This window comes from Phaethon lepturus, unplaced genomic scaffold (assembly GCF_000687285.1).
Source record: "Phaethon lepturus isolate BGI_N335 unplaced genomic scaffold, ASM68728v1 scaffold39146, whole genome shotgun sequence".
NCBI classification, from domain to species: domain Eukaryota; kingdom Metazoa; phylum Chordata; class Aves; order Phaethontiformes; family Phaethontidae; genus Phaethon; species Phaethon lepturus.
Genome location: NW_010549069.1, coordinates 1 through 9,958, shown reverse-complemented (window position 1 = coordinate 9,958; position 9,958 = coordinate 1). Strand labels below are relative to the sequence as shown.

At 46.7% G+C, this 9,958-nt stretch overlaps 1 protein-coding gene across 1 annotated transcript in view; it reads right to left on the bottom strand.

Annotated features, from left to right (window-relative positions):
* Positions 1–7,034, bottom strand: part of SFXN5 (sideroflexin 5) — a gene marked incomplete at both ends in the record, with an annotated part of 23,925 nt that extends 16,891 nt beyond the window's left edge. The window contains 3 exons of the mRNA XM_010290163.1: positions 3,491–3,556; positions 4,424–4,480; positions 6,981–7,034. Of these exons, the coding sequence (XP_010288465.1) occupies positions 3,491–3,556; positions 4,424–4,480; positions 6,981–7,034 (177 nt within the window). The remainder of the gene's footprint in view (positions 1–3,490; positions 3,557–4,423; positions 4,481–6,980) is intronic.
* Between the last annotated feature and the right edge of the window lie 2,924 nt (positions 7,035–9,958).

Below are 9,958 nucleotides of genomic sequence, written 5' to 3'. Positions count from 1 at the left end.
ATGGGGGGGGGAGAGGAAATGAAATATTGAAAAATATTGAAAAACAGAAGATTGATTCCTCCAAAAACTCATCCAGATGTAGCACTGGATCTAAGAGAGAAGCGTCACCTCCCTGACAGCAGTTACTCTCTCTCTAAACTGGGAAAAGAATCAGGTTATTTGCAAAGATTTGCTAAGACTTCTAAGTTTAATTGCAAGAAGCATAAAGTCAAAATCTGCTCTTCTATGCCCATGAGAAAGCAATTTGTTTGTCCCTCTCGTTAGATAAAGACACGGAGGGTGAAGACGATGGGAAGCACAATCACAAGTCAACTGATCTGTCATTTCATGAGCCTTCTCCCCGCGTCGCTTGCCAACTGCAAACATGGAAGGGGCTCGCTTTAATTAATATCGGGTCTCAGCAGACCACTGGAGGCAGTGGCACTTGTTTTCAGGTCATCTGGTCCTAATGGGCTCACACTGGGAGGTGATTTGTTGCTAACTGACAGCAGAGATCAGTTAATGAGGGCTGAGGCCTTACAATCCAACGTAATGAACCTCAGGGCTGTTCCTATATTATTTGTCATCATCATTTAAAAAAAAGAAAAAACCACAAACAACTGCTCGAGGAGATGCTGGTTGTTAATCCAGATATTTACAATATAAAAATCACTCCCTGCCCTGCAGGATTTTCTCTAGGCTGCTGTACATCAGGAATTGAGCACGCAATAAGCGGTGCTACGGATCGGGACACAAGCTATTCTGTGGTAACACACACATCGGTAGGGTCCCCAACAGCTCATCTACACGGGGACATTGGTGCACAGCGACCTCATCGCGTTTTTGCACACCCGATGTGCCACAGCATGCTCCGCTTTGGAAGCAGACCTCCTTCCAACATCAGGAAGGAGACAGTATGCATGAAGGCTGCTGCCCTCCCCGCTCCCCCAACCACATCGATGGATCTAAGGGAAAGCTCCTGCCTCCTCGTAACCATATTCTGGCCCTCGGAGCACCAGAGCTACAAAACCACTGCTATTGCAGAGCTCATGGCACTCTGCACATGCTGAGGGCATCCCAGTGGAAGCCCAGTCTGGTGGAGTCACCGTGGCACACAAGAAGGCAGCAACACCCTCTCGGCATCCACACCACTGAAGGAAGATTTCCTCTTGCACAAGCTTGAAATGCTGTAAGTACAGAATACCGTGGCATCATCTTCCCTCACGGTGCTTTTAAAACTGTCCCCGTGATGGATAGCCGAGGTGTGCAAGACAACCAGGCACTGGGGCTCGTGCTGGAGATGCACCTACAAGTTATGTGGACAGATAAATCTCAGCATCGTCTCAGCTCTTCTGCATTGGTTCAAAGCTTGTCGCTCTGTACAGACCACCAGCTCCTTCACCACCGGGGAGTAAATGGTACAACTAACGGAGGCATAGACCACCGCAGGACGAAGAGCTGATCTACCACCAGCAGTCTGATGAGCCACCCCCATGTCACCAGCGGTGACAGCCACCTGGTTTACTGCTGGTTTCACTGGTGGTTTACTCCTATTTCTTTTATCTACAAATCCCAGTGTAGTTTTTCACACTGCTCAGAGAAGAGTGTTTCTCACAGCACCACTGATGATCCCTTCTGCACTCTAGACCTATTGTTCTGCTTAAGCTCCTTTGCAGTCAGCCTAGGAGCTACCAGAGAGTTTAAAGACCTGCATCAGTTGTCCCAAGATGGACATCTTCGCTCGCCACCCCAGCAGTTTCCTTACCAAAGCCTGTCAGCTTCTCAGGGTAGCAAAACTGCAAACATCACTTCTCCGTGTCTCCTGGCCTTTATCTGCCCCTGTTGCCAAAATGGAGAGGAGCATTAACGCCAACAAGGTGGAACCAGTCATCATCCCTCTGCTGTAGCCACGCTGGGGGTTGGAAGGCAGATTGTGAGTGGCAGCAGTACATCAAGCTGGAGAGCTTTGCTTTGCTAATTCACAAGGTGGAAAAAATTCTGAACTAAGGACCAGTGAGGACAGTCACGCTCTCCATGCTACACCAGGAAACAGTGGGCAGACAACGGCTGCTAATGGAAGCACTGAGGTTGGTGGGATGGGGACTCAAGACTGTACTTCCGCTGCAAAAGCGTGGAGCTGGTGTGGACCCATCTTCATGGGGTTATGAAGTGTGGGAGCTCACACCAACGCAAGGCTGGTTAATTCTGCAGTGAGGGGATAACACAGAGCAGCAGTGCGGCAACCAGCGAGTAAGCCAAGCCAGCACTATGGAAAACTATCAAGCAGAAGCATATCCAATAAAACGCACAGCTTCCACTCAAAACTGCAAGGCACTTCACCAACTCTACACCCTTTGCTATCGCTGGTGCAAAGCGGTCTGGCAGCTGCAGAACACAGAGATACGCCTTCTGCAGGATTTCTGCTGCCCACTGTGGACATGATGTGCCAAACCGCTCACTGCCAGCTCCCAACCAGGAGCTCCTACCTCCATAGTTCTCCTAACGATCCACAGCCTGCTCTAGACAAACGTTTTACCTTGTAAAGACATCTAATCAAGCCCATGCAGCTTTTTCCCTGAAGGTGAATTGGGCAACCTGGGTACAAATGGCATGGTGAGCAGGGTGAGTGTTGACCTCTTCCCATGGCACAGTCTGTTTGCAGAAAAAATGCCTGGAAAAGGATGCCTGTGGCTTGAGAAAAGGGAAAAAAGTCTTGGCCAGAGGAAAAAAAAAAGACAAACTGTCATGGCACCTTTAATGTTCCAGCAGAATATGTACAACCATACATTTCAGAGGCTTATTTGAAAACCCAACATAAGAAATAACTTCCATAAGTTGCTCCTGAAAAATGTACCTGCTTCCTTGGGAACTAGCTGACCCTGCTAAAGATATCAACTTGTGCTTCTGGGGAATCCAAGTATTTAAAAGCCTGATGACTGCACCACAAGACCACAACTTCAGCAACTTTAAAAGCTCCTCTGTTACAGATTACTTCAGAGAGTACTTCAACACCATTTCCAGCTTGAACGCTGCCCACAGGTGAAAGACGTCATTCTGAGTGCTGCGGTTCTTTCAATTCAAGGAGCTGACGCTCCAAGGGAGTATCTCCAAAAGCCTCACTCTATTCAGCATGTCAGCTGTCACACCATCACCCTGCAGCCTCAAAGTCACTCTTTTAACTTAGACTAGGCTAATGCACCACCAGTTAATGCACGTGTGGATAATTTGAGTTCACCCAGCAGCAAAGCCACGGTGCAGAGACCCAGGCAGTGCACGGTGCAGGATCTACTGGAAGCCATCAGTGGTAGAAGTCTCTTTCTGTTGAACAATTTGGGCATGCACGGACAGAGACACCTCATGGTTAAAATATTTTCTGGTTATGTAGACTGAATTCTGTCAATTAAAAGATAAACACGCTTGGCAATCCAAACAAACATCTCAAAAGCACTGCAGTGCTACTGTAAGGGAGCAGTTACTTAGTAGTGAAATATAGATATAAAGTGTTACCCACTGCTATTGAGACAGCACTTATGACAGCTCCCAAGTAGCCCTGGATGAACTTGGATGTCGGAGAAGGCTTTGGAAAGAAAAACAAAACATATTTTCAATAAACAAACTTCTGGTTATTAAAATGCAACCAAGTTTTTTTGTTTGTTTTGTTTTCGTTTTATTTGTTTTAAACCAGAGACAGGTTTAATTTTGTCATATTGTTCTGTGACACATGGTCTGTCATCTAGCAGCGGCAAAAGCAAGGAAAATTGTAGCCTCATGAGCAAGGTTAAAGGGAATAGAAAATTAATTGGCATCATAAAATTATAATAATAGCAGCTTAAAGGAAATATGTGAATGAAAACCAGCAAATGGCACAAAATTAGCATTCTTATACACTAGTGATGAACCCCAAACTCTCCACATTAAATATTTGTCTTTGAAATGTTATCTCGATGAGCTGGATGGTTTCCAACTCAGCTTCCCGTCTAGAGCTTCCCACATCCCAACATGGGATAAATGAAGGTTAAAGTGATGGAAGAGAGCAGAAACAGCCCCACCACTTCCCAGCATTATTGCTGGTAGTGCATATAAAGTCCTTAGGAGACAGCAGTGTGATCATGGAGTCACCTTCTACTATCCAAAAACTCAGATACCATTTTGGTTTGTGCTCATTTACGTATCAAATTAAACCATTTCATACCAGTTAGAACTATATATTGGTTCAGCTCAAAAGCACTGAGCGTTACTTATGTGCCTCAAGTGATTTTGAGATCCTCATGCCATTTGCAGCCGAGGTTTAAAATGGAAGTCTACACAGGAGAATGGCCAATCTATAAATTCATCACAGTGCCAACTCCGGAGTTTCTATTAACAGTGAAGAGACAAGACTTATGTTTCCGTGTCAAAACAGACCTAACGTGCTGCACGCGCTGCATATGTTGGGTCTCCTCACCTTTGTCGCGTTGCGGTTTGCATAGTTGACGCACGCATTGTGGCTCTGATTCAACCACTAAAGAGGAAACAAGAAGAGACAGGCATAAACATAACTTTGAAAAAAAAAAATCTAAAAAATCTATAAACGTGGGAGTGCGGCGCGAAAACTCATCTCCCTTCGGACCTGCTCGCAACTTGCTCCCTCTTTTCGAAGGCTCGTGCATACCCTACGTCTAAGCTAACTCCCTTTGAAGCGAGGGACAGAAATCCCAAGGCACCCAGTGCACGGAGGGCGGCTCTGCTCCCCTGTATGGTTGATGTACAACCGCTCTCCTGGCCCAACCCACCTCAACCTAACACCTCGGTGCTACTAGTCTTTATTTTTGCCAGTACTAAACCCATACTGCTGTTAAGATGTAGCCGTAAGCCCAGCAGCCAGTTTGTCTGGCATTTATTAATCTCTGTGGTTCTCAAACTGGGAGTCATAGGAGGCTTCAGCTGAGGAACAGGAGATGAGCAGATGTAACATCTTAGGGACACGGATGCCACTAAACTGGTATTTCTTTCCACAATGTTTTGGAGCAGGATTTGTCACCAAAACAGTGTGGTAGCAACTGGGGATGAGTAGCACCATGCTCCTAAAGGGTTTTACCCACAGCAGCTGTTGGCAATATAAAGAAAATGATAGTTTCTGTTCCCAAAATACCACGTTCCCAGTTCAGAGCGTGTCAGAACTGGACTCTGCTCCAGCTGTGGCCAGAACTGAGGTGTGGGAGGGAATAACGGGAGGGTGAGGAGAGACAGAGTGAAATGAGGCACTGAAACACGGGGATCAGCCCAGTCACTGCCAAGCCCACCGCCCAAGAGTATGTCTGTCCTGCTGACCAGCTCTCTACCTGGAACTTCAGACCTAGCAAACCCCACTTTTTTGTTTTCTTTAAATAAAAAATAATAATTACAAAGTCATCTTGCCAATATGTGCTGCAAATCTGCCTCAATTTTCCAGATGTGGGGTTTTTTTTAACCCCCACAGCTCACATCTACATTAGCAGGTCCACAGGACCAGGCTAGAGCTAACCTGAAACATGTACATTTTGGGCATCAGCAATATCTACTTGCCGGTACAAGCCTGCTCCTAGAGGACCTAGCGCTTGTAAATGCAGTAATACTCATCGTCCCTAAATCCTATGCTATTTACCTGGATAAATCTCCTTTTCAGAGAGATGTAGACAGACAACTTGTCCTTTATCTAGAGTTTAAGCTGTCTCTAGGTTGAAGACCTCCCCACTACCCGTTTCTTGACTCCATCGTCTTCCCAGGCAGCTGCCTGACACCCTCCTGAGCTTTTTAGGCGATGCCTCTCTAGGTTGCTATTCCTCCTACTTGCATTTTTCAGAAAGGGGTGACCCGTGTGCCCATCCCGTCAGCACGAATGGTGGAGGGAAGAGTTTGAGAACCACTTGTCAAGCGGCGGTGGCCCACGTGGGCTTCGGTTGTTGAACTTGCCTGCTAAAGCCTCCCTCGAGCGGGTTCATTTCAGTTCGGCGTATGAAATATTCTTTCTAGTTTTAAAAGGATTATTTCACCCTTTTAAAGCCGAAAGCTTCTTCCAGCTACAATGTGATGGTGGGAATAGGAGCTCTAGATGACTCCAGCCACTGCCCCTCTCCCAGCATGTAAAGCCACACGACCACAACTTAAGTTAAATACAACCAAACCACAAGTTACTGGCACATACCAATATATTCTCGGTTCTGCAGTCTTTCTAACATACTAGGCAGATCCCATTCTGCTTTGATATTTCTTAACTGCATAATTCTCTATCATCACTTGCACTGTAGACAATAAAAAGGCATTCACAACTAAAAGTAAGTCTGAAAATAACTTGTTCTTTCATTTAAGTTAGTGCTGAAATTATACTTAAGTGGCGTGTTTACTATGGATATAACTCATTCATGTGAACACTTCCTCCCCTTACTCTTAATTCCCAGAATTTTCATGGGAAATAACACCAACACCTCCCTACACACATACTTTTTTCCCCAAAGCTCCTGTAGCACACTGATCACAGAGGTCTCTGCCTTTGCAACGCACAGCTATTCCCGACATTCCTGGGCACGGGGCCTCCCCGTGCCCCCAGCCCTGCGTACATGTTCTACTTCCAACAGGAATTCACCAAGGAAGATCCCAACTACTTGACAGGGTGTCTTCAAAGCAGCAGATGTTTGATCTTAAGGACTTACATTTTCATGGAAGTACACACTGTGCAGTCATTTACCTGTACAAAATGGGTCCAAAAAGCTGATTTTGAGATCACAGGCTATTTCGCATCTCCCTCGCGATGGCATAAATTGCTGGGTGCTGGAAAGCGACCCAGTAGTTCGCTTACAGCCGATTCCTGACCTACCAAACCTTTCCCTGATTATATCCAGCCACATCATCCCCCTAGTAACTAAAGCATTGCCAGTGCAGAAAAGCCATGTGCCTCAGTTTGTCCTCTAGACACAAGTCAACTGTTGCTTTCCCTTCCATCACGTTCTCCACCCATGCAGTACACGGCGGCAGATGAGCGTTACCTGCCAAAACACAGTGGATGCCAGCGTCTGGTTGGGCAAGAGAAGACCAACAACCTGCAAGAGAAGAGATTTTTCTCATTAGCAAGTGCATTGTTGGTTTGATCTCAGTGCTCTTCCAGGCAAGCAGACAGAAAGCTTATTTCTAATGACTTGAATAAATTATCTTTATTTATGGCTTCATTTCATTGTAGTTATGGAACTTCCCTTCAACCTATCATCTCTCCAGTGGTGAAACTGAGTAACGTAGCTGCCCGTGAAAGCTTTGCATCTTTAATTATTGCTTGCAACACACCTCAAAAAGAGTCTGTCAGCAGATACCGTCCAAAGATTAGTTCATTAAAAAATAATCAATACTTTCTGGAGTATAAGCAAACATTGCGTGAATGCAAGAGTTCAAAGTTGTTACTATTGGTAGTGAAGGGGGTTTTCTTATTTTCCTTTGGCTCATTTGCTGTTTCAAGCACAAGAAAGAAGTCAAATTTGAACATCTGAAGACAGGAGTGCCACCTGGAAGCACATGTGCTCCTGCTTGGGAGCCTAAATTTTGTTTTAAGAGAAGAGAATTGTCGATGTGTCATACTGTGAGCTGTGAAAACTCCTGCTTGTGTTATGGGCTCTGGCTGACGACCACTGTCTCCCAGAGGCTTACAGCAGCCTGTCCCAGCACAACTGGCCAGATGCTGCCCGCTGCCGCATGAAAGTGTGATGCCACGGGCTTTGCGAGGTCACCCACCGCAGCACCCGAGGCTGCACACGTGTACGTCGCCTATGCAGTCCTGAGAGCATCCCTGGGACACGTTTCAACATAGCACATCGGCACGCCCTCCACAGGTCTTTAAAGGCCCCGTCTCTCACCCACAAGGCAGCACTGCCAGACTCCTCCCTACCTTGGTTTATGGCAATCTTTCCTCTGAAAGCGTAAGAAGCTGAAGAAGAGGAAAGGGACGCAAAGCAAGGGGACTCTCAGTGATACACCCAACAAACACGGACAGGAATATGAGTTCCTGGGTAAGAAACAGTTAAGATGAGATACTTCCTAACATCATTGCCATCTTCTCCCCTCCTGCACCTGAAAGGCCTGATAGTTTCTGAAGAAGATGAGCTGCTTGTTGCAAAATCACACTCGCATCTTTGTTAAGGGTATAAAGACTGAACAACCCCCTTTAATTCCAAATACATTTATTTTCAGGACGCTCATGTGAACTGAAATGTCTCCGAGGCATCTGGGCAAGAAGGCTGTGAGTTCGTTAACAAACTCAGACCGTCTTCTGCACCATTTTCTTGACATTTATTCCTAAGAAGCTGAGAAGAAAGAAAACTTCCCCATTAGAGGAGGGAGAGCCTGCCGCAAGGAGGGACAAGCTAAACCCAACTCTGCACATCTGCAGCAGCATCAGTTGAAGAGGAGGCAACTTCTACGCTTAAGGACATAAGAGAGAAATAACAACAAACAAAAGGGTAATAGGGTTGGGAGGCCTGCTTTCATTTACATCTTCTTTCCTTTCTCCCCCTCCTCCTCCAGCTTTTCCTCCTACAGCCTTTCGTGAAGTTACAGCTACTTCGTACACTGGCCGAGTGCCAATCTGTGCAAGTTACACTAATTTACGGCTTCCATTCAATATGCGCATCTTGTCATTAATTACTCCGTTGCCGGTCTTAGCCAAACGAATTCAACAGGCGATGAACCTCCTCACCCCAGGACTGACTTACACCCCAAAGCCAGCGGGCTAATGAGGCTCTGGAGGAGAGGGAAGACTGCAGGCAACTACTTACATTGTCAGCTGAAGCTGAGCGCCGAGAAAAATAAGAGAGGAAAATAAATAAATAAAAAAGAGCACCCAAAATCTGTATGACTGAAAGAGGCACGTTTAAATGCAAACTCTCCATATGTGCAAGAGTCTGTCAAGAAATGTACAGTTTCACTTTTAATTACTTTCAGGGGAAAAAATAACTAAGAAGGAAAACAAAATAAAAAAAGCTTCTAAAAGTACCAGCTACAAAATTTCATTGCCTATCAGGTGTGAACCGGCCCCTCGTGGCCCCAAAGCCAGGGCTAAAGCCACCGCTCGGTCATCTGTCGGCTCTGAGCAGCCTCGCGGCCGCACTTGCATTACAAGTTGTCCTCTTGCAAGCCCCACGTCCTGCCTCGTTCGGCAGCAAGAGTCATCTGCGAGCCCATGCTGACACCAGGGTCTCCTCGATGCGCTTCAAAACCTCAACAAGACCCCCACCCTCCCCCTTTTTAAATAGTTGGGGGAAAAAAGGGTGCTTAAAGCTGTGGGTGGCAGCTGGGAACAGCAGCACGGCTTCGGCTCCACCTTCGCTGCCCGTGTCTTAGGCTGAATTTCCTAAACGCAGATAAATCTTCCTCCTTGGAGCCTTTCATCCTCGGCTACAAACGCAAACACGGGGTAAAGCAGCCACCCTGCACATCTCGCCCCTGCAGCGGAGGGGGATAGCGCCAGCGGCTGGATTTGCTCTCTCCTGGGATGAAATCGAGGTGGGCAAACACAGATTCTCCCTACACTTACATATCCTCCATCCTGTCCTCACTCTGCCACTGCATCCGATTCTGCGGTGGAACCATAAGCCTGAGCACAGAAAGGACGGAGGCTAAAAAGAAAAGCGAACGATTGCAACTTGGGGAAAGAATAAACAGCCACAGGATTTGGTTGTGTCAGGGGAGTAGCTGCTTCGGCCAGAAGAGAAACAATTCTTTTCAGCAAGACCTTAATCATTTTCACCATGAACTAAACCATACCGAATTATTTTCTATTAGCTATGGGGGGCGGGGGGGAAACCCCACAGGTATACAGGCAGCATCGTGTATTAACTGATAGGCAGTAAAGCTGTTAACAGATAATGGGATCAGGTCTCCACCGGAATCTGTGCAGGGTGTTTAACTGACCCCCCGAACACCGGGACAATCGGCACGGGCGCAGGGGCACGCCGGCAGCGCTCTGCGGGCGAGCGCAGCC